Below are 23,736 nucleotides of genomic sequence, written 5' to 3' on the forward strand. Positions count from 1 at the left end.
AGAGCAATTCCTGGAAAAATCAGTTAAACAGAATAGATATTTTGAGCCATACCCATTTTATGACCTATGCCCTGCACTTGGTGATATTTTAAATGACCAAAAACCAATGAAGCTGTAGCTTCAGACTGTTAACCTGAACAAGAGAGTAGACAGCAGAGAAAATTCCTCTAATCAAAGCCATTAGAGTAGTTTGTTAAATGGAAATACAACATTGTGCTACAAACACAATAAAAAAAAATCTGATAATAAACTGTATACAAGCATTCTAATTATAAGTTAATGTGTGACTGAATCACAGAGACATTAACAGAATGATTCTAACTACCGCTGAAGATTACAGAAGAAGTTGATTAATGTCCTAATCAACTCCATCCCAGACAAACAAGTGCAGACATCTATATCTCCACCCCAGCGGTCTGCAGCTGAATTAAACTCCTACTTATACGCTTTCTCAATCGAGAAATGCAAAGAAAACCTCAAATGCTAATTTTGGAGTGGGTCACAGCTCAAAAGAAGTAAACTGTGTTATATTTATTTAAAGCTGGTGGATGGCTGATGAGGCAAAGTCTTTAGTGCTGTGCAGTAATGACATTTGATCTGAGGCAGTGGAGAGAGGTATACATGCTACTTCTAAAACAGTAACACTACTAATAGATGTTTATGAGTTTAAAACAGTTAATAATTAACAATATTTAGGACACATATACAATGCATTTACTGGCACAATATAACAGTAAATTAAACCTATAACTACTAAAACTGGTGACCTGTATTAGATGTCTAGCGTCATCATTTATATGAGTTAACATGTGAAGCATGTAAATGAAGTACAATGAACAATACTGCAGACTGTTTGTTTAACCATTTGAGCCAGTGAAGTGGTAACCTAGGTAACTGGCTACTATAATGGCAGCCAAACTGTGTAATGCTACTGTGTCATTTGGCAACATCAGCATTTTGATACTGGCACAATTAAAGTGAATTAATATCACAGCATGTGGGATTGGACTCACCAGATTTAACCACTTAAAAAGAAAGGCACATACTCCTCAGCCATCCTCAGTACAGCCAGCAGTGACAGGCAACACCGCTCAGACTAGGCCAATAAAAAGCTAATTACTGCTGTTAAGTGCAGATACTAAAGCTGTCGTGAACATATGTGAACAGCAACTAACCTAAGTGAATGGATTAGGAAATTCCTTTTTGTTAATTAAAAACCGAGCCCACAGAATACAGGAAAGAAAGCAGTGGTACAACACAGGCTAAAACAACGTAACAGTATCAGCATTAATTTTGTTGAGTGGGTCTTTACCTTCATGTCTGCCATCCAGTCCATGATGTAGCGCATCTCCTGAAACAACCTCTGTAAGTCACGATGGGCATTCAGACGCTCCCTGCGTGCAGCAAGAAGATCTTTCAGGTATTCCCAGAGTCGAAGCACATTATCCCTTCGTGCAAGTATACGCCGCACATCGTGGTATCCCTCTGCCTCCAGCTCTTTGGCTACAGCCTCCACAGCAGCCACACGCTCCCAGTATGCTCCAATGTCTGTCTCGATTGCCTCGTGTTTACGGGTGGCAGCTTCCACTGCTCCCAAGTCAGTTCCAAAGTTGTCCTGTTAACAAAGGAAATTCGGCTTATCACATTAAAACTATTCAATGTATTGAAGTCAGAAATAAAAAATGCATCTGTAGCCACACATTGGTCTGTTACTGAATAGATCAAATTTTCATCTATGTACCTGAGACACTAGCCTCTGGTTCTCACTCAGCCATGTCTCCCGCATAGCAGCTTTGCGGTCAAAACGAGCAGCGAGCATCTCCAGCTTCTCCTGGCGAATCAACTCGTTTCTCAGTGCCAGCTCACGTTCATGCTCTGCCTTTTCCAGTCGCTCCCATGCCTGTCACACCAATGAACACAACAGGAAGTTGGTAACATCCAGCAACGTGGACACTTATACCACATACATGATGCCAATGTTGTGAAACCACATTAACTTAAATAGCCATAGTTGATACTCTCGTGGTCTATAAAAACATTACAGTGAATATGAACAATTTCCCCTAAAATATGCGAGAAGCTGCTTATTTAAAATAGTGACATATGGTATGACATCAAATTATGAAACCTTTCTAGATGAAAGGCTGTATTTCTAGCTCTTTCTACCCATACCCATACCTTATTGATGTCAGAGATGAGTTTGCCCTCTCTTGGCATGTAGACTTTCTGGTTGTTTGCGCGCATCTTGCTCTGGATAGTAAAGAGGAGAACCTCCAAATTTCCTTTCTCTGTAAATCTGCAGACACAGACATCACCTCTGTTTAACAAACTATACTATATAGCTTCACACTTTGAATCCTAATGGATAACAACCACTGGGTCAGTCATTGGGTGATATTATCATAGCTTTCTGTTACTCACTTGGGGGGTTTCTCCACAGTCCGGTATGAATTGAAAGCCTGGAGCTGATTCTGCACAGCACTCAGTGAATTAGCTAGCTGTCTGTCATTGAGCGTCACTATGGTTTGCTCAATCCACTGCAGCAGCTCTGAGGCCAGGGTCTCATACTTCTCTATCAGCTGGTCAGCCTCAATAGCATAGTCCAGCACCTGCAACAAGGACAGAGCTGTGAATTAAGGCAACTGGTGGGCAAACACTGGACATGTATTCACTGTCTCACTCACACACCAGTGTGTATAAACACAAACGCACACACGCATAGAGCTAACCTTGCCAATTCTTTTGCCCTCCACTGCCAGTGCTTTCATCTTGGAGAAGTAATGGTAGTAGGTCGCCACATAGGTGATGATGGACTTTTCATCAGGCTGATCAACATTGACGTCTGAAAAAGAGAGAGAATGATCCATCTGCACCTGAACTCTCCCCTTTTTCAATCTATTGATCATAAACTTCAGCATAAACAAACAATATGGTGAAGTAACAAACTGTTACTATCTGTGGACACAGTAGTTTGTGATGTCAGTGTAGCTGACGTGTGATTCAGTGTAGTCTAAGCTAAAATTGATTCCAGTAATCCTCCGTAGTCCAACACCCATTAGTCTGTTTCGGGGAACAGATATAAGCTTAGTGCCTTAGTGGGCAGTGTCAGGTCATGTGTGACGTACAGGAGTGCTTCATGTTTTTGTGGAGGTTTTACTCACTCACCTTCTGGGTCCAGCAGCTTGGTTAGCCCCAGTTCCTTCTCAGCCACATTGAAAGCATTCTGGAGATTGTAGTGAGCATTGGACCTCTTTAGGTTGTCAAACTCAATCAGGTCAGGTCTGCAGAGGCCAGGGGAACAATTATGATTTTAATAAGTACACACTGCAGAAGAGAGCAGGGTGCAAACAAATGGCAATATCATTCATATAACATAATTTTCATGTTGTACAAAAAAAAACATTTTCCCTCCAATACAGTCTCTGTTTACAGAGCACAATACATAAAATAATCCACTGGATTTAGGCAAAGTCTTCTGCATACTAACAGGCTTTTCATCTGTGGATTAGGCAAACTGTTCCAGCCAATTACTGCTTATTTTCAGCTAAACCATGTTTTCATATTGAGCTTACTTGGGTGTAAGAGGGGTAAAAAAAAAATTGGTCTGAGAGACTTATGTGCATCTCATGAAAACTGTAATGACCAATAAGCATGAACTATCATTCCCCAAATATGGGAATGAGGACGGAAATGGCTACTTTCTCATTAAGCTGCACAGTGGTCAAAACCTTTATTCAAAAGCATGTTCCTCGTTCATGAAACATAAGAAAAAACACTGTAGGTAGAAAAAGGGTCTTTGCATATTGCAGTTGCCTGCTGTGGTGTCTCTTCTGTAATTTGAATAGGGGCCTGATCATGTAAATCATGGTTCACACGAATATCTCATGGTTCAGTAACTAGTGTGAGAGTAATATTAGCATTCATGTATCAAGTATCACCTTAAGCATCCATTGTCATGAACAATGCTCTCTGTTCTATTTGACTCAGGAGTTTAGGAGACACCTTTGGCTTTCAGATCACAGATTCATTTTAGCACAAGCCATTCATGGCACTGTTACCAGCAGGGTGTGCAAGTGAGTTACCAAGCACAGCTCCTCATAGAAAATAAGTGGGTTATTATTTCTGTGATCTAGGTCATCTTACTCCCTATTTTATTTTCATCCTTTTAGCCATACTGCAGACTGTTTGAAGGATGGGAGGAGTAGGAGGAGACCTAAATAGAAAAGGGGATAAAAAAAAAACACCCCAGAGAAGTATGATGGTACTGTGACAGGTGCTCCTCATTAGGTAAAAAAAAAAGATAAAAGTGGGGGTGAAGATACTGGACACCATTTTGTCTTACAGGATAAATTGTAATTGCTTTGAACAACTGTTAAAATTAATTCTGTCCAAGTATATGTCTAACAGGGACCAGGCTCAGTCCACATCACAATGTTGCAGGTTACATCAAGTTCAGGAAGAAGTCAGTGACCTGTGTTTGTGCACAATGGCATTGAACGCCAGACCGTCCCTCCAGCTGGTAGTGAAGTTGTGGATGTTGACATTGGGATATCTGTAGAGGTCAGATCAGAAGCCATTAATCATTAACTCAACACAGTGGAATTCTTCAGCTATCCCTTCAGTAAAACCATAAATTATCCTTCAAGATCTTAACAGTATTCAGCCTGTGTCATTAAGCCCTCCCTCTGTCTCTCCTTTCTCACCCAGCAGTTTTCATTTGGCACCAAAGCAGCAGGGCATCTTTAGCTGATTTTTTCTCCTTGTTGTCTTCTGTCTCCACACTGATGTCCTGGATCTGTCAGCAGAACATTCATTCAGTTAAGACTGTGCACACATAATTTTACACAATTCCTAGATGATTAGACCTTCCAATATTATCAGCGTATTTTCTTATTTCTATCTCTACATTATAACAAACTTAAGGAGTGGTTGAAGAAATTCACAGGTAATGACATTAAGTTCATGACTAAACTAACCACATGAAGAGCTGCCTTGTAAATCACAGCCCAGCAGCATTAACCTTTATTACCATTTTTGTGTGTTTGCCTGAGGATAAACTAGGCTACATGCAGAGACCTGAAGTCTGTAAGCCTTTGAAAAAGGTTAAGAAACATGGCAGCTGGGCTGAGAGAGGAATGAGCAGAGCTGTAAATGTTTCATATGTTACCTGGAAGCGAAGGATGATGGTCCAAATGAGACCCAGGGTGAGACGGTGATTACCGTCCACAATGTCATGTGAGCCCATGTTTTCTAGATGGACTTTTTGCTCCTTGAGAAACTGCAGGGCTTTATCAACATTCTCCAGGCAGTGGATACGCATCCGGCCCTTTGTGGGCTTTGGCTGTGGGGAGTACAGGAAAAAGAAAGAAGACCTAGGTTGATATTATTGAACAACTTGAGCACAACATACATGAAGAGGTATTTTAAAAAGAGAAAAACAAGTAGACAAAGGTGAAAAAGTAAATCACATTAAAAGAAAGCAGAAATGAAGTGCATGATTTCCTCCTGACTTGTGGTGCAGGGTGAGGGTCAATCTGAGGGCCTGGGTCAGGTTTGGGACAGAGAGAAGGGTGAGTTCTGTGATACTGACCAGCTGTTCTCCTGAGAGCACTTCCAGAAGGCGGATTAGCATGCGGCCATCGCGCAGGTCTGTGTACAAGTCACCAATGCGGCAGGTCACTCGGCCCAAGTGAGAGTTCACCCATTTGGTGAAGGTCTTCTTCTGCACTGCTTCACGCTCATCTGCAAAGGGCAAAAAAAAAAAGAGATGTATGTTGTTAAAGTTATATTGCACCAAGATTACAACTGACTCTACTGACTCAGATGTCCCTGGCCTCAATATCATTACTGTCAGGGAAATAAATACTTAGAGGGAATTACTTTTTCTCTAAACACACACCAGTGTAGTCCACAACTTTGATCACATCTGAGCACAGACAGGTAACAGTAAATCATAAAGACTTAAGCCTGTGCCCTGAGCAGTTCATAAGCTGCACCATTAAGTCTCCAGGATCACTGCATTGACAGCTTAGTGAGAGGTTTTCACTCTTCGCACCAAAGTTTACTGATGGCTCTGCTCATGTGTGCACTGCTGATTACTCTACTGATATGAAGAGAAAAGTGACTGTGCAAAATTGCACATAAAGGCAATGACATTTAGTGAGCATTTTTGTTGTTACTTTATTAGAGCAGGACTAAAAAAAGAATCACAATAAATTAAGCTGTAACAGCAGCTCAGACATATGGACCAGGGGAGTAAGAAGCTAATCCTGCTCCGCCACCTAACAAGGTGACCTCATTTCTAGGACACAAGGTCTCCCTGCCTTTTGAAAGCACTTTTCGAGCATTGTACTTAATGCACTGCTTCAAACACAAGCCCACACAGAAGAACCCTGAAGCAGACAGAAAATAGATCTGAAGAGCAGCGCTGTACTAATGAGTTCAACAAAACATAGCCTACTTACAGCAGAATGAAATGAAACATAACGGTGGTGAGGATAAATAGATCTTTAAAAACTATAAAATTGAAAAGCCTTCATATTTTCATATTTATCATTAAACAAACCAAACCATAATTAGCAACATGTTGGGTGCAGTTTTTTATTTTAAAGGATTTTTAAAAACGAGTTCATCCCACATAAATCTATATAATCATCTTTGATGGTGACTGACACCATGCATGAAGGGGCAGTACACCATACCCTTCCACAGCACACTTCAAACAGACTGGTGTAACAATATAAACCACAAAACAAAGTCTTATGTGCTCTAGATGTTGCATCAAAAACAAAGCAAAGGAAGAAATGCAATTACTATGACAGAAAGTAGCTTTAAGGGGTGAAACAGTCCAATAACTTCCAAATGCAACACTATTCGAAGCTGAGACTTCCAACCCAAATATCGAGGCAGTTTCTGTAACGATGGGAGACTGAAGATAAGCAAGCTAATTATATTGTCATTTTAAAAGGGATTCATGAGATCAAATCACAGTTATTAATGGCAGTTCCTGTGGAACTAAAATATTATTAAGATGCTGAGTTATTATTGTTTTTAGTGAATTAAGTCTTTGATTATACGTGAATACCAAGCCAAAGAGTGAGCAATGTGAGGTGAACAATTTGAGGTTACAAAAGACAGCATGTTGTGGAATCAACCACTACTGTCAGCTAAAAAAAGAAACTGATTTTGAAATTACACACAAGACTTCTAGGGTGGAGTAATACCACAAGACATAACGCTTGATCTGTTGCAGGCTGAAGGTGCTTCCTCTGTATATATACTAGAAAGATCCTCTTTTGCAATAATACAGATAGTAGCAGCAATCATTTACTGTATGTTCCACCAACATGCTCACGCGGATGTATGTGCATGCCGTGAGCATCATGGTGGTGTAATACAAGTTTCTAGTAACTGCAGGAGGCTGCATTTCTCATGTTTTCCTTGTTGAGACTCACAGTTCACTGTATGTGTTTGTGGCCATTTCACAGCCCTGAAATGAAAATCTCAGACTGTCACACCATCACAAAACCATCACCTAGAACTGTTTGCTGTAAGTCCATGCTTAAAATAAAATGCCAGTGCACTACAGATCATCCTTCCCTGCTTTGGTTGCTTTCCTCCTGACACCACTGTCTGCCAAAGTGCACCAAGCAACAATAGAATTAATGATAGAGGGATATGCTCCATTATCTAGGATAAAGTTGTTTGGCTGTCCATGCTCTGCAGAAGAGCTGATGACAGCAGAAAGACTTGGTAGAAGAAGAAACCAAAGAGAGAAAGCAAAAAGATGACGTCAAAGCATGTGCCACTGTTTTTACTAGACCAGTAAGTCACAAGTCCTTGGTCATGGTGTTAATACAAAAGACAGTCTAATTGGACGTTGTCCTGTAAAAAACAGTAGCTAGTTAAAATATATATTTTGAAATAAGAACAGGTTCTTGTAATGGCTGTTTCTCACACAAGACTGCAGAAGAAGTATGAAGTTTATCTTCAATGTGCGCATTTACTCATTATGTCTCACCCTGTCCTACCACTTTTTTTTCTGCTTGAGGACTTAGTAACAATTGACACGTGTTACAGACAAAGAGTTCAACAGCAGATAAACCTGTCAAACACACAACACACTGAGATGGATATGTTGATCTTAGAGAGATTAACACTTGACTATGGTAACCATGCAGACAAACACAAAGGGATTGCAGCTAATAGGTGCAAAAGTACAAATACACATAAATTAACACCTTTTAAGAAAAAGGCCCCAACCGTATTTTGTCTTATGATATGTTCTACTGGACAAAGGTTTAGAACCAGAATCAGAATCAGAAAAACTTTATTGCCAGGTATGTTACACATACAAGGAATCTGACATGGTGTTGTTGGTGCAAAAACAGACGAATTGGACTGACAAGTCCCATAACACACAAAGTAGAACAAGAAAAATTTTTTTAATACTAAAATAAGAGAAAGAACAAAGAAGTACTAAGAGGAAGAAAGTCTGTACAAATAATAATAATAATAACCCAATAAATAATAACCCATTTTTCCAGTTTTAATTGTAATGTACACAGTTCAAGTTCAGTGAATAACCTCAAATGGTACAAAGGTAAGAGGTAAACTGCTCAAGATTCCCCATTTTTTGCTGACAATTTATAAACCTGTTTCCATTCTAGAAATTTAATATTTAGAGACAAATAAGCGGCTGTACAAAGATATGTCAATACAAAGCAGGTGACAGGACTGACTAGTCATGGCCTGCATGCACATTGGAAGGACTGGATGTGAGGCAGAAACTGGCTTTCATACACTATGCCAGCTATCAGCCCTCTTGTCTCCTAAATATGTGCTTTTTTCCTGGTTTAGCTAAACTGAAGGACATCAGACAAACAACAGCTATTATCAGTCAAACAGCCCTGGTTTAGTTTAGGCCTGGCTGGTTCTGTACATACTGTAATACAGTGTGCTGATTGTTGGGGTTGCTGTTTGAGTTTTTGGTTCTCATTGTTCATTATCCTCTCATTTCAACTTTCAAAAACTGACTCTGACTAAACCTGCTTTGTTTTTCTTTCAACCTCTCTCATGTACCACACTAACAGATTCATCAATTATTAAAGGGCCACAAAGCGATTTGAAGCTGTTCAATGAGCCAGCAGAGGTGGATTACTGTGGCAGGTGGAGTACGGCGGAGGAGCCTACATTCCTCCTGGAGCTTGGTCATGTTGTGACAGCACCCAGCACCGAGGAGGAGGCAATGGAGCAGCGGGCAGGGATCCTAAAGAAGAAATCCTGCTACCTTTCTGGTGATGCACTCCTAATAACAAGGCTACTGAACAAGAAGAAAAGACAGACAAACAGTCTGACATCAGACATCAGTCTCCTACGTGTTTGCTCATAAAAGCAAGCAAACACAAACTTGTCATCAGTTGCCTTCATGGTAAATGAGGGCAAAACTGGCACAGCTGTTTCCTCTCACACTGACATTTGTGGATTGTGTTGTTAGTGCAGGGGAGGATATGTCAACTGTAATGTTTACACATCCACATCTTAATGGTTTATTGCTACTTACTAACCTGTAAAATTGCTCATCGTTCACACCAGAAAGCTAGATTATTTTTACGGAGAGTATCCTGAAAGCAGGACTAGTAATTAGTTGTTAGTCTAAGATTTGTATTATTTTAGCATTTTTTTTCTTTGACAAAAACAAATCTCTCTAAATTGACTTTCCACTCCAGCCTTAAAAAATGCACAATTCAAAGTATCAGTTTTACCACACTAAAAATGCACTGTGTTAAAGCAAGTGGCTGCAAGATGTGATAAAACTGCCATTTCTACCAATACTGACATGCCTGTAATCCAACATAAAATAAATATTGACTGCTCTGAATATTGTATGAATTTTTTAAAGGTACTTTTGCTACAATTAAAATGTGAATTAAATGTATTTGTATTTAAGCTTCACAGAAATATTTCATTTAAAACTCCCCAGACTGTCCTGGAGCTTTACCTTTCCTTCCTGAGAGTGTGCGTGTAAGCTAGAAAAACAAGTGATTAAAATTTTCTGTGCCATGTTTTGCTCCATTGTTTACTAATGGTAGATCAGAACTAGTGGTTAGAGGCATCACTGAATATTTCAAGAGCATATTTGGGCATGTCTAGTACCTTTGAACATGTTTGTGTCTGGTAATCAGCTTTAAGTATATGTAAGGGTAGAGTGGGGCCTGGCTCAGCCAGTGCCCTCTCTACTGTTGAAGGTACTGACATTTAGTTTGCTGCTGATTTTGTATTTAACCCCCAAACAAACTCAGGCACTGTTGACAACGATGATTATCTGCAGGTAATCTGAACAAATATGCTGCCAGACTTAATCCTGTCTGTGTGGCACATATTGGCTGGGATCATGTTTGATGATAACATGGAGACAAATACAACACTAACAATGAATCTCACCCATCTGTGAGGGAAAGCAAAGTCACATCTACAGTAGGCATCAGAACCGCAGATGTGCAGTTTAAGGCAAAGATCTTTAAGTCTTTATCAGCTGTACCATGGTACTGAGGTCATGGTTTAACATTTAGTGTGCAGCAGGTTATTTATGGTTACCTGAATATGTGTGTTGCAATATTTAAAAGTGTTAACTGATCAAAGGAATTTATGATTTCCCATTTTTCATGTTCCAGCAGACAACATTTTCAGCGAGCTGTGTTGTTGCATCATGGTTCAATAAATGAATTCATGAGTGAGTAGACCTTACTGATGCAATTAAATATACATAAATAAAGCCACTATGGACAGTTATGGCTATAGCGGCTTATAGTTCCTATTGTGTTGTTTTTATTTATTGTCTTGTCTGTCTACATTTTTAAAAAGAAAAGCACCATGCAGACTTTAATTTATGACATGTCAGACTATATGCAGTGTAACTGAGGCAGAATCTTGTTTGAGGAGAAGGTGTCCTGCTAGCAGATAATGTGATGAGGTTAAGACAAGGCTGTGTCCTTCAGCCAGCAATACACCTACCTGTACTTGTTGTGATTAGTTGGTTTTTTTTTTTTTTTTTTTTTTTTTTTTTCTAGCTGAATGTTCAAAATATCTGATACTGCAAGAAGCTGGTTGGCCTCCAAAAAGAGGAATTTCATTGCTCAATCAGCTGTCAACAATTGCACAGATTATTAAACATAACAGACTGGAGAGTTTGTCCACAATGTTCAGTGTTTACATTGTTTGAATTCTACTGAAGCTTCATTTGTCTGTACATTTAATCCCCTTTCATTGGCAATAATTTTGATGTGTGTTGCTGTATAAACAATAATGGTACGGTACAAGACGTCACCACAGCTTTTTACCCAGTGACCATGCTCTGCCACTGATGAAATCGTCTGTTTATCCATCACAGAGACAAAGATAAGCATCAGTGGGAGAGAATTAGAGACAGACAGAGACTGTCTTCTGAAAGCCAGTTTGCTATGTTGCTCACTGTCTTCTCAATGAATCCTGCATGCTGCTCTGTTGCATGACACTGCACTTTGGGCTCCCAGTGGCCTCACTTCAGCACAGAGGACAAGGAGTGACTCCATCCATAAATAGCTTACCATAGTAAGCACTTCATACAATGGCAACAAATGAATACTGCAGATCTTGTCCACTTTTCATTTTCCTGACCATTTAGTGTCCAAAACACTGGGCTATTGAGATTACTCCCAAATATTGATAAAGCTTTCAGAACAGATATAGAAAGAGCCAATAGCAGTAGTTCTGGCCTCAGTACAGACTGGTATTCATTAAGTGCTCGTAACCATTTCATCCCGTATCATGTCCTGCCCAGATCATGTCTTTGTCCCTAGCCATTACTGGTTCCCTTTCTAGCTAAGCTGAAATGCCCTCGATTCCATAAACTACTGACATTCTGTCCCTCACCCACCATAGGCTTGCGTAATGAGTGCCACTGGTCAGCCTGTCCTCAGAAAGAGTGAGTAAACTACTTCCATCAATCTGTCTGCTTTAATCTGCTTTAATGACCTTCTCTTGGACATTCCCACACAGACAAGATTATGGTATTGTGCCAAAGGGCACAGAGAAAGGCAGTCAACAGCGGGAGTCAGACTTTGCTTTAAATAACAGCTTGCAGAAAAAAATTAAGTCAAGAGTGGTATAAATGAAGCAAGTGAACAGAAAACCACATTGTTAGAGGTGTGTATTTATGTGTACAGTATTTATGTATGTGTTTCTCTATGAACAAACATTTTGGTTTCAAACTATACATAATAGGAAGTCCAATTGGGAGAAATGTTTACATTTTATTTTATCTGAGAACCTATATAGAGGAAACCTGCATTGGACAGTAATGCAGAAATCAGACAGTATGTGGTTAGAATGAATTCTTCCGACACTAGAACTGAAACCAAAAACAAAGGCTTAAGAATCACATTCTCAACCACTGGCTTCCAACTATTTTTCTGTCTGAGATTACAGAGTACACCCAAGGCACTCATTAAAGGAATACCTTTACGTCTTGAATAAGGTATGGAGAAAGAAAAAAGAAACCTCACATAGTACAACAGCTTTCAAGCTTTGTGGTTCGTGGTTACCATTTTTTATTGACACCTGCTGAGAGTCAACTATGACTGTAGCATGTGATGGATGCCGCGAGCAATGCAAACAATGACGGCAAACTGTTTTAGGCCCTGATAGTTGTAGGAGGAGTTGGTAAAGCTACTGTTGGTGAGATCTGGTGTATATGGAATGGCTTTTCTCCAAACCTTTCCAACTCCTGTATCTGTAACTGCCAAGACCTGACCAAAAGACAAGTCACACATTAAGACTTTTCCTCTGTGGGTCAGAGGGGCGGCTGTACAACTCACTTTCAATTAAGATGAGCAACAGAACAGGGCTACCACAGTTTTTCAAATTATGATATATTATTGTGTTTATCTACAGGATGTTATACTGCAACTGTTTGATCAAATTATTGAGTGTAAATTCTAATTCAGTCTTTATAAATATTTTTAAGGTAAGTAAATGTTACCCTCAGTGTTACCCACTAATGTTACATGTCTACAGAGCAGTAGTAGATATCACTGAATTTCATCAGACCAATTATTTATGATATTCAAATCAAACTGTGAGAAAGTAATTTGTGTGCAAAACAAAGTAAGCAAAATGGCACATACAGACACACATGCTTTGACATTTCTCTCCCTATAGAAGCGGAACTGCCCTTCCTTTGCTCAAAACGTTGAAAGTAGTGCTGTGGTAAAACCGCCGCCTTGCCACATGTGGCATGAGATATTTTTACACTTTTAACAGTTTGAGGTCACAAGTATAGAAACACAATGTGTTTTGCCTAACTCTCAGAAGTTTGTTCATACAATGACAGAAACTGCCAGGGTGAATAAGATAAAGACATTTTCTTACAGTGCTGTCCTCTTTCCCTTTCTGAAGGGAGTGAAGGTTCTGATCACTGAGCGCACTGAGAGGTCATGCCTTTCTGAGACATCTGCAGCTGCAGCTGATAATGGGGAAAGATAGGGGAGGAGAGGACTGGCCAAGGCCAATCCCATGAGAAAGGAGACACAACAGGCAGAAACAGGCACCTCAGCCATAACATCTGGACACAAGAAGGGTGTGAAATGTCAACAGGACAATAACTGGGCTAAAGCCTCCAAGACTGAACTTTCTTGTTGCCCTTCCAAGTAGGAAACTGTCAATATTGGTAAAACTGTGCAAACAAAAAGGCATTTCATGTGTGTGTGTGTGTTTGTCTGTGTGTGTACATATGGTCAACCCTCACCAAGGTAATATGATTCTGACTTACAGCTGGAGGCCACTAGAGTCAGAGCTTTCACTTAGAGAGTTAGAAATATTAAGTTACAACCTTCAATTCATAGTGTGCCACTAAACTTGAAACGTGACCCAAAATGTGACACTGATCTCTTTCAGTATCAATTCAAATCCTTAAATGAAGTATAAGAACAAAAATGTTTCTGACCAAGGCAGTTAAGCATTAACTGAGAGAAGTAAAAACTAGCATTGGTCAATTCTTTGTTGAGATTTAACCCAACAGACCAAAAAGGTTTGTACTAAATTACCTGAGGAAAAAATGTAAAAGTAGATGGGTGGTAAACAACTAGACACTACAGTGTGAAAGTCACGCAGTCGTCTTTCTGTGTTTGTAATTGGTGGTAAGTCCTTGAAGGCCAAAAAACAAACAAAACTACTAGATGTGTCAAAGTACTGTCTGTTTGAATAAAGGCATACTGCTAAAGCCTGATGAGTGACAGCCCACACTAAAATCCACAGCAGTTGACTCAGAGGTTCCAGGTAGCTAGGACAGTGACCCTATGAACAAGGACTGTGTACTCTAATCTAAGTCACACCATATTTATCTATGAAGTGGGACAACAAACCAAAGTTACAATGTATTTATCTTGGCATTGAAATAAATAACTCAGTGTAAGGCAATATGAACTTTCACACAGCATTTCTCGATTGCACATTACATGCAAGGTTGCATAATATAATTTGCATTGGGCTACAAGTCACACTATGCCAGGGTTTTAAATAAGCTGCATATGCCTTTAACTGGTTGTGAATGATTTTATGGGTTATTGAATAATGTTGGGGTGGGCCAAAATTTGAACAAAAGCTATTTAAAAAAACAGCAACTCTCCCTCTGTCGGTCAATAAAGATTGTTCCAGAAAGAGCCTCTCACTTCAATTTAACCATGTAGCCCAGTGTTTCATTAATCCTGTCTCCACTGGCCAGAGTTATTTAGTTACTGGGTTTATCCTTAACTTGTCAGATATAATTTACCAGTGAGTCATATAAAGGAACATGTGTTCAATGTAGTGTTAGAAAGGTATAGGACCTGAAAATCTTAATTTTCAGCCATTAAAAAGGTTTTTTCAAATATTTCTCCACAAGTCTCTGTTAAGATGTTATGCATGTTGAATAGCTAAGGTAATTTTTTTCCCAAACAGGAAAAAGGTGACATATTTCAAATGAATGCAAACAAATTGTATGTTCTGTATGTATACAAAAGTCAAGTCAAATCAGATTGACAAAATTTTAAACTGTAAACATATATGAAGAACATGATCCGGAACGACATGGAGTCACTTCCAGGTACCACCAAACAGATAGGACCTGAGCCACATGGCCTCCACTTTGCCAAGAAGTATACTATTTTGTGAATGCTTACATTTGTGTGAAGTGGTGGTGTAATAACACCAAGCTATGTATGTGAACGTCTACTGAATCATTCCAGCATCCATCATGATTTAACACAGGGAGGGAGGGAGTGACATAAAGACCAAGCCTTGAGGGTAGTCAAACTGGAAATACAAGTGGGTGTTGCCAAAATGTCTTTGTCTGTCTGAGAATGTGTGCATGTGAGTATATTTACTGAAAACTTCATCCAAAGCATATCCATTCACAATGGAGATGACCAACAAAGAACATAAGGAGTAAAGTGTATGTAACACAGATACATCTGTTTATCTTAATTTCCCTCTCTCTCTCTCTCTCTCTCTCTCTCTCTCTCTCTCTCTCTCTCTCTCTCTCTCTCTCTCTCTCTCTCTCTCTCTCTCTATATATATATATATATATATATATATATATATATATATATATATATATATATATATATATATATATATATATTCATGAACAGAGCTCCCGAATTAACCTCATTTCACAATATTCTTGTTGTAGGGAAGTGTGAGTAAATCCTGTCAGTACAAATTTGGTGACTGATTCCTGACCCCCAAAATTACAAAGTGAGTTTGAGGTTTTCCTGCCTGACAAGTTGAAAAAGATGTACAGGTATGTACCCTTAGCTTCTTTGTACATGCCATCTCACGACTGACTGACAGTGTTGTAAATCTTGTACTTTCTTAGAGGTAAAAGATACCATCTTTTCTATGGGTCTTATCTCCAGTCAAGAGCACTGGTGCTCATAGTGTGAAGTTGTGGACATTTTATTTTTTTTTACACATCAATACAAATCTTTTCAGGAGAACAAACTCTTCCTCAGAGGTGATGAAGATATTGCTTAATATGAGAGGAGAAATATTGTTGGTCCACTACAAGAATGTCAAACATGCAGTGAGAGAAGACTTGCCCCTCAAGTAAACTCAAAGACGGTTCTCCATTCCAGACAGCAACCAGGGAGGGACCGGAAGCTAGCAAAACACTGTGATCTTCATGCACACCACTGGCTGACATGCCGGTTTCATACACCATTGCACGTACACACTCTGCAAATGCAGATACTTTATCTCATGGCTTTTGACTAAAAGCTCAAAGTAACAGGCCACATGATAATACAAGAATTCTTACAAGATACGCATGGTAATCAAACAAAATTCTTCACACAGTTATAAATGTACAGAGGAGATTTTTACTGCTATTTATTACAAGCATCTGCAGATGTTGGTTGAGAAACTAAGGTTTTAGGGAGTCACAGGATTCCTTAAAATGAATCACCTAAGTTTTAGCGTAAGATTTTGTGGGGATTATAGATCATGTACATGTTAGCACTGTTACCACATTATTTCCTAAGTCCTGTCCATGTCACAACCAATGGCCTCTGTGATTTCTTGTGCAAGACCTCACAGGCTTTGGCCAGAGACAGAGCCATGCATTGTAATAAGATAAGAAAGGACAGGTGGCCCAGTGATCAAGTGCCAGGCTGCCTGCTTGCCTTAGCGCCGAGCTGAAGCCTACTGTGTGTTTACTACAGCTCGCCTCGATTCTCTACCACATTAAGCTCTGATACAGTACCAAACCCCTCACAGCCGTTGAAAGATTCCAGTCAATTTGGGGACTCATTTAGAACGCAAAGCACCTGCTATGGGACGAATACTAGAGCACAGGCCAACACGTCAGATTCTATTTAATATTTCCTGTATCAGCAAACAACAGGATATGTGTTGAGGGTAACACTTCTCACCCTAATACAATAATTTCTAACATTTACAACTGTTTCCATAAACCACACGCCGCAGTACTTGAGACTATAAGCTGCGATGCCAACAAGGCAACTGTATATTCAAATACACTAGCTTAACCTAAACAAAACCAGATAAATGTACATTGCAAATTCCCAAAAGGAATGGAACTAGTTCAGTATGACTCTTACCTTGCAGCTGTTTAAACCGTCCTTCCAAGATGTTAGAGTATTGCACCTGATTGACAAATGCTGCTGGGGACAAGCAGGGCTCTCTGTCCCTGTGGTCCCACTCCATGGTCTTTTTACTGGATGTTTCTCCTAAATATTCCTCTCAGATACAGACTGAATGGGAGTTCTTGTGCATAGCAAAGAAGAGTCACCCTTTCCCACTGAAATGTATCGAATCCTCTGGAGGGTTTTCCAAAAGAAAAAAGTTTTGTATATCCAATATATGCCTTGGTTTATCCTTCTCTTCCAGATTCCCTCAGTGCTGTACCTCAGTAAGGCACAACACAAGCTTGAAAATATTGCCGCCTGTTCTTCCCTTCATCTACTGTGTCCCACCTTGTCCAATGAAAACACAGCAGTGAGTTCAAGGGTGGAAGGTTTTTTTCAAAGAATAATTTCAAACAAAACCGAAGAACAAAATGTTCTCTTGTTTCACCTCCTCCTGTGAAGAATTTCACCACACTTGTGACCTCTGCGCAAAGTAAAATCTTTTGGTTGCACTCCCTCGTGGTTCTAGCAAAGCAACACTAGCTATTTCTTCCCTCCTAGCTCTTAACTCACACTTGCTGGAGCAGAGCACAGCAGAGCAAGCTAACCGGCTGCGGTCGGATAGCTGTGTAAACAAAGCCTGCTGTGCTGACTGAAAATTGTCATTTGCATAAGGTGTGTTTGAGGGAGGAGCACAAAGGAAGAACACAGAGGGAGGATGTAGGGAGGGAGGAGGTGCAGAGGTGGACTAAACCATTAGAGTTCTTTGCTCAGTGCAGCTTGAGGCGGATTATTCAACTCCACCTTAATTCCAAGGAGCACCGGGGTGTGGCCTGACAAGAAGGTACATCACGAAAGTCCCCATCAGATTGCGTCGTCTTATCCTCTTGTCCGACTGTGTGGTTCTTTTTTTATTTCTACCACTCTCTGACAGCATTTGATCTCCCCTCTTTTGTTCAGAGGGTCTGACGTATAATAAGATGTTAAGACAGGAAGGAAGCTGTTGAGAAAGTCTCAGCAAAACAAAAAACTCTTTCCTGCCTGAACAAGATTTGAAAGTGTAAACTTGTGTGTCTGTTTACCAGGCAGATGGTTAGGCAGGGGCGGGAGTGGAAATGAGTCATTACCTGAGTCTGAGACAATTATAGAACTATACTCTATTGACACATTTTACATCTTACTAAACTAAAGACAAATATAGAAATGCTGCGGGGCACCATTTGTTAAAGGAACAATGATTCAGAGTTTAAAATAGTAGATTTTTCCACTGTCAAATTAAGTGATTGTTTGCAAACACTGAAGGAAAATGGACTTGTAGTTTAAGTTATGCTGGGATTTGAAAGCTGCAAAATGACTATTTTCCTCCATCATAGAGCAAAGGAACATCATATTGTAGTAACAGTAATTACAGCTTTTTAGTACATGCTTCAGATTCTAAAGCAAGTATGTGTGCAAATGACTTTCATAGTTTTGCTCCATGATGCAATACTATTATTAAAGCAGTATTTACTTAAATCTTGAGTATTTTCTAAAAGGTGAATAACTACTCTAAAAATGCAACATTACAGATGTACTAAATGCCTGTGTGTGCAAAAATTACATAAGACTGTAAACACAGAGAGGACTAAGGTCACAGCCTTTCTTACAAGGGGATGGTCTTTTGGTCTGGTCAGGGGGCAGTGGTAAAAGGTCTGGTTGTGTTTTGATCTGTGTTTGTCCTGATGAGCTGGGAGCATCTGGATGGGTCTCATTAGAGGACCAAATGCCCCAGGCACTCTGTGACTGGGTGTTTATGGAGGGGGACTGGACTAATGAGATCCAAAGAGAGCATGCGTCCTTCTGAGGAACAGAGGCTATGCTATGGTCACATGCAGTGAGAAATGAGGAGTAGAAAACAGGTAAACCTCAGCAATGGCCATTTAAGACCCCACTGGGCATATACCAAACACTGCAAACCCAATTAACATGAGAGGCAGATGTGATGGCTGGTTTAAGTGTCTGGCTTATACATCTTAACATATTATGTTAAGGAAGTTTCCTCCCAATAAAACCCATCAGTCATTTAGATACACTATTAAATAAACATGCTGTGCAGGATTAACAGTCATTTACTGAACCTTGTGAAATATGAAAACAAACCATGGAAAAGTCTGCCAAAGGGGGATGTGGGAGAAACTCTTGAATTTTGCAAACTGGAATTAATGATAATTTATGATGGTCTGGTGTGGTGAATGGACCCAGACGAGAGAGAGGAAAAGACAGGAGCTGCTGGGGGAGTAAGCACTGCCAGAGGGAGGAAGGCATGATCTATTGCTGAGCATGTAAATTTTATCCGTCCTACAGCACAACCCCTTCTCAGGACCCGAGGGAAGTTGGAAGGCCGGACCATACTCCAAACACTGGCAATAAATATCTGATTAGAGGGGAATCCCCCTGGAGCAAATAGGGTTGATTTTTCATTAGTGTCCCATAATCACTTAAGTGTTAATATCAGTATCTTCATGTCTGACCAAATGTGAGAGTGAACTGATATGATGCTCTATTATTCATGCTTCTGCATTGTTCCTTAGTTCATTATGCGTAAATCAAATGTATGTGTGTGTGTGCGTGTGTGTGTGCGTGTGTGTGTGTGTGTGTGTGTGTATATATATATATATATATATAAATACGCACACACACACACACAGTCTGCGTATATTAACTGGTGGTTTCGTGATTTCAGTGATGTACATATACTGTACAATAACAATAACAGTGTTAATAAAAAGCATATGCTTTTCAAAGTGCAAGAGCTCTACTCTTTCTTAGTGTGGAAACTTCCACAAGTGAATATGTGTAACTGTTTGTCAAGCAAGGCATTTCTTATAAAAAGGCAAATTTGCATAGCTTGCCAGCTTGCTGCCTACACAGTATAAGAGAGCAGATAAACGGTTATGTATGCAAATTACAATGATCTTAACACAGGGGAGGCTCTCTGCTGTGAAACTAGTGTCAGCCACTGCTGTCACACTAGGATTGAAATGATTCCAACAAACTGCAAGAGTGTAAAAGGTGTGAACCAGGAAATGAGACAATCATGCTTCAGAGAAGAGAAAAGCAGAGATGGTCGGATTGAGGCAGGACGTGAGAGACAAGTGTATGAAAGCAGCAGTTTACAGAATGCAGAAGGTCTTGTCATTTGAGGATAAGTTTAAAAAGATGGGCAGGAGCTGGGCCTAGGGGGAAATAGCTGCTACGGCATGTCAAAGAATGTGCGCATCAAGCCTACACTTGTCAAACGGAGATGGTATCACTGGTATTCACATGGGAGGGCACGCACACACACACACAGACACACACATTCTCTACTCATACACATAGTATTACTGCCCTCTGTTGCTTTCCTTAATTATATGACAGTAAGATTTATCTTTATCTTTAAATTCCTACAATGCATACAAGAAGAGGAAACACCCAAAGCATGTTTTCTGTTGGCATGAGGAAATTAGTCAGTATTTGTAAGGGAAATTAGGTTTATCTTTCAGAAATACTTTGACTACAGCCATGCTCAAAGATGATCAGACCAGGTGGTTTGTGGTGGACCTTGTGTGTGTGCGCGCGCACGCATGTGTGTGTGTGTGTGAGAACTTGTAGGGATAGGTTAGGGTAAGGGGCTGGGGTTAGGCATTTAGTTGTTAAGGTTAAGGTTAGAGCAAAGTGCATGGGAATGCATTATGTCAATGAGTGTCCTCACAAATATATAAGTACAGGTTTGCATGTGTGTGTGTGTGTATATGCGCATGCGTGCCTCAGTGCCTGTCTGCCTGTTGCTCCCCTCTGCTGGGTTCTCCAGGATACTGCAACTTGTTTTGAGTATTAACAATGGAAGTTTTATCTGTAGAAAGTGAAACCAGGATGGAACAAGGTAGTTAAATAAATACAAATGTATGTTTACACACACACACACACACACAGGATGTACCAAAGCAGCTAATAGAACCATGAGGACTTTCACCTGGGTCACCTTAGTTGGAGCCTCATAGTAGGACCATGCTGGCCTAAAAGACATGCACTTGCACTTCCACAGCTTGGAAGGATGTCAAGATTGTCAAGGGTAGATGAGTAAGGTAGGGAATAAATCTGTGTTCATACTGACGTTAGCATTATATGAAAAAACACAGCCTTCGCATTCATTTCAGCAAGACCACTGTTTAGGCACAGCATTTGGTCCAATGCCAAATGCTGAAGGCTCCGGCACATAAAACCACACTGTCATCTGGAAAAAAAAACTTTAACCTGGCCAAATGTTGTACAAAGTCTCACGTAATGGTTCTTTTGTTTTCAATAATCATTAAATGAGTGGACTTGAGAGAACAGACTAACTTGTTTTAAAGATTTAGATCATTGTGTTATCTTCTGAGTGTTGCCACATTGATGGAGTGGTGGATTTTCACCGCACCTAGCCCTAAAGTCTAGTCTCACCACCTCATTCCATCACTGCTTGCTCTTTGGTGAATTGACTATACAGCTGCCTGGCTTTGTCCTCCTTTTGGAAGTATTTCTGTCTTGCCCTAAAAAGAGAGAACTGTGCCTTTTGGGACAGGGAAGAATTAAGTTTGTTCCTCAGTCTTCAGAGCCTAATTAGATTTGTGCAGATTACAGTGAGTCTGTGATTTTGTTTCTAAATGTCATCTGTCATATATTTAAAAATGCTGTTTTAAAATGAGCTACCCTACCCGACTTTCTATCTGTCCACCTACAGAGTGCCTGCTAGCGTTAGCCAGTCTTAAAAATGTCCACTTTTGTTGCAACACAGGATAGACTCAGACATAGACCAATCCAAGTAAGAGCAACGCTGTACAGAACATGATTCATCAGCATTTTTCAGTCCTTCGTCACATGTGCATCTTGAGCCTCCAAGAAATGTGCTGTCACAGACCATCATGTCTGACAAAGAAGGCAGTCTTAAAAATGTTAACAGTAACAGAAGAGTTTCTGGTGGTCCAAAACTTGTGTGTGTTATACAAATGAAAAACAGAAATTAAGGATGCCTCTTAGCAGAGCTGTGTAAAGCTTTGGACATGACCAAACAAGTTAATCCATTGTTTAATACGGTTTTTCATTGAAATGGCAAACATTTTACTGAACACCTTTAAAAAGCTGATTAATGACGTCACCTTGTTTCAGCAGTTTTAACTACTTTAACTATTCAACGTCACCTCCTTTTAATGTAGGTCTAAGTCCATTTTATATAGACAGTCTGTTCTAACAGTAATGTTTGTTTGATGGAGCCCAAAATTATTTCTGAATTTTGCTGAATGTTTCTTTGGCTTTCATTTGATAATGTATTTTTTAAGTCTTTTGAATATATTATGTGAATTATCATAACATCACTTGCATCATACTGTTCGGCTCAGCAGGATTTAACGGACACAGCAGTGCAATTTTCCCATCAATTATAGCTAATGATTCAATAATAAGATTGTTCTGCTCCTGTCATTTTGCACTTTTCTTTGCTGTGGTGACTGAAATACGTAGTGTTACATCTGTTGACAAAGCTGTAAAATAACCCTGATGTTTAACTATTTGTTTAATGAATTATTTAATGCATGTGGGTTTCAGATTTGCAGAATAACTTTGACTACCACTCGGCTGACTCACTCTTGATAGCATCCCTTATGCAGTTACAAAGGCAGATCTTAATCAGTGGCGTACCCAACAAACTGGTATTCCTGTTGAAGATCAAGAAACTAAACGCAGTCAAGAACAGTCAAAACCGAGGTGAGTCTTGAAAAGTTGCAATATCAGAAACACCTTTATGACAATCCAATTCAACACAACCACACAACTAACTCCAGACTCAAAAATGACCATAGAGAAGAATCAACACTTCTCTGACACAGTGTCATCCAAAACTAAACAATTAAATTTTGACAAAGTTTTTTGGCTACTGTACTGGATTGTACAGGTGTACAAAACACCTAATATACAGGCGTTTCGTTGTACTCTAAGGTAAGGCAAAACCCAAATATCACCAGTCTTAAATATTACACTTTGTGTAAGCCACCTCCAAATGTCCTCATTTTTCTTGTAGAAGATAACAATGATCATTATCTCAAACCTACAGTACTTACAGGTGCATTCGGACACCACTGGTGAGGCCTGAAGTGTAGCATACCTGCGAGAGCCTTGATGCGTGAGCGCTCAAAGAGGCGTGCTGAACTGTTCTCATTATCCCAGTCAGTCTCTGCTGCCAGATCCCAGCGGTTGTTGATGTCATTATACTGTTGCTGGATCTCCAAGCTGTCAAAGTCCGTCGGTGAGATGGTGCTCATGGTGTCCAGGCAGGAGGAAAACACATTCAACCTGCAATTCAGACAAAAAAAAAAGTCAGTCAGTAAAGTCAGTAAAAAACAAAAAGAGAAGGGAGAGGATATTGAGGATATTGCATAATACCAGAAGCTTCACAAGGGTGACCCTTGAAATGTTTGCGAACTAATGTTTGAAAGATTCACTTTAGAAACTGAGCATCTATTTCTATTTAAGAGGCAAGAGGATATGCTGTACCACACATCACCCACACTCTCCTCACAGC

At 39.9% G+C, this 23,736-nt stretch overlaps 1 protein-coding gene across 4 annotated transcripts in view; it reads right to left on the bottom strand.

Annotated features, from left to right (window-relative positions):
- The window catches only part of LOC121191246 (spectrin beta chain, non-erythrocytic 1), a 38,548-nt gene extending 15,057 nt beyond the window's left edge, over positions 1-23,491 (bottom strand). For 2 of the 4 annotated variants that reach the window (XM_041052407.1, XM_041052410.1), the window contains exons 1-11: positions 23,320-23,491; positions 5,591-5,742; positions 5,168-5,341; positions 4,704-4,795; positions 4,472-4,552; positions 3,166-3,281; positions 2,730-2,842; positions 2,422-2,609; positions 2,179-2,296; positions 1,742-1,900; positions 1,313-1,615 (exon numbers count right to left, since the gene is read on the bottom strand). In XM_041052407.1, coding sequence (XP_040908341.1) covers positions 1,313-1,615; positions 1,742-1,900; positions 2,179-2,296; positions 2,422-2,609; positions 2,730-2,842; positions 3,166-3,281; positions 4,472-4,552; positions 4,704-4,795; positions 5,168-5,341; positions 5,591-5,742; positions 23,320-23,476 — 1,653 coding nt within the window. In that variant the 5' untranslated portion in view covers positions 23,477-23,491. Of the gene's footprint in view, positions 1-1,312; positions 1,616-1,741; positions 1,901-2,178; positions 2,297-2,421; positions 2,610-2,729; positions 2,843-3,165; positions 3,282-4,471; positions 4,553-4,703; positions 4,796-5,167; positions 5,342-5,590; positions 5,743-17,135; positions 17,788-23,319 lie in introns of those variants that run through there. The other 2 variants (XM_041052409.1, XM_041052408.1) reach the window with 2 other exon arrangements.
- Positions 23,492-23,736: the final 245 nt, after the last annotated feature.

The sequence above is a fragment of the Toxotes jaculatrix genome, chromosome 12 (genome assembly GCF_017976425.1).
Source record: "Toxotes jaculatrix isolate fToxJac2 chromosome 12, fToxJac2.pri, whole genome shotgun sequence".
Taxonomy (NCBI): Eukaryota; Metazoa; Chordata; class Actinopteri; family Toxotidae; genus Toxotes; species Toxotes jaculatrix.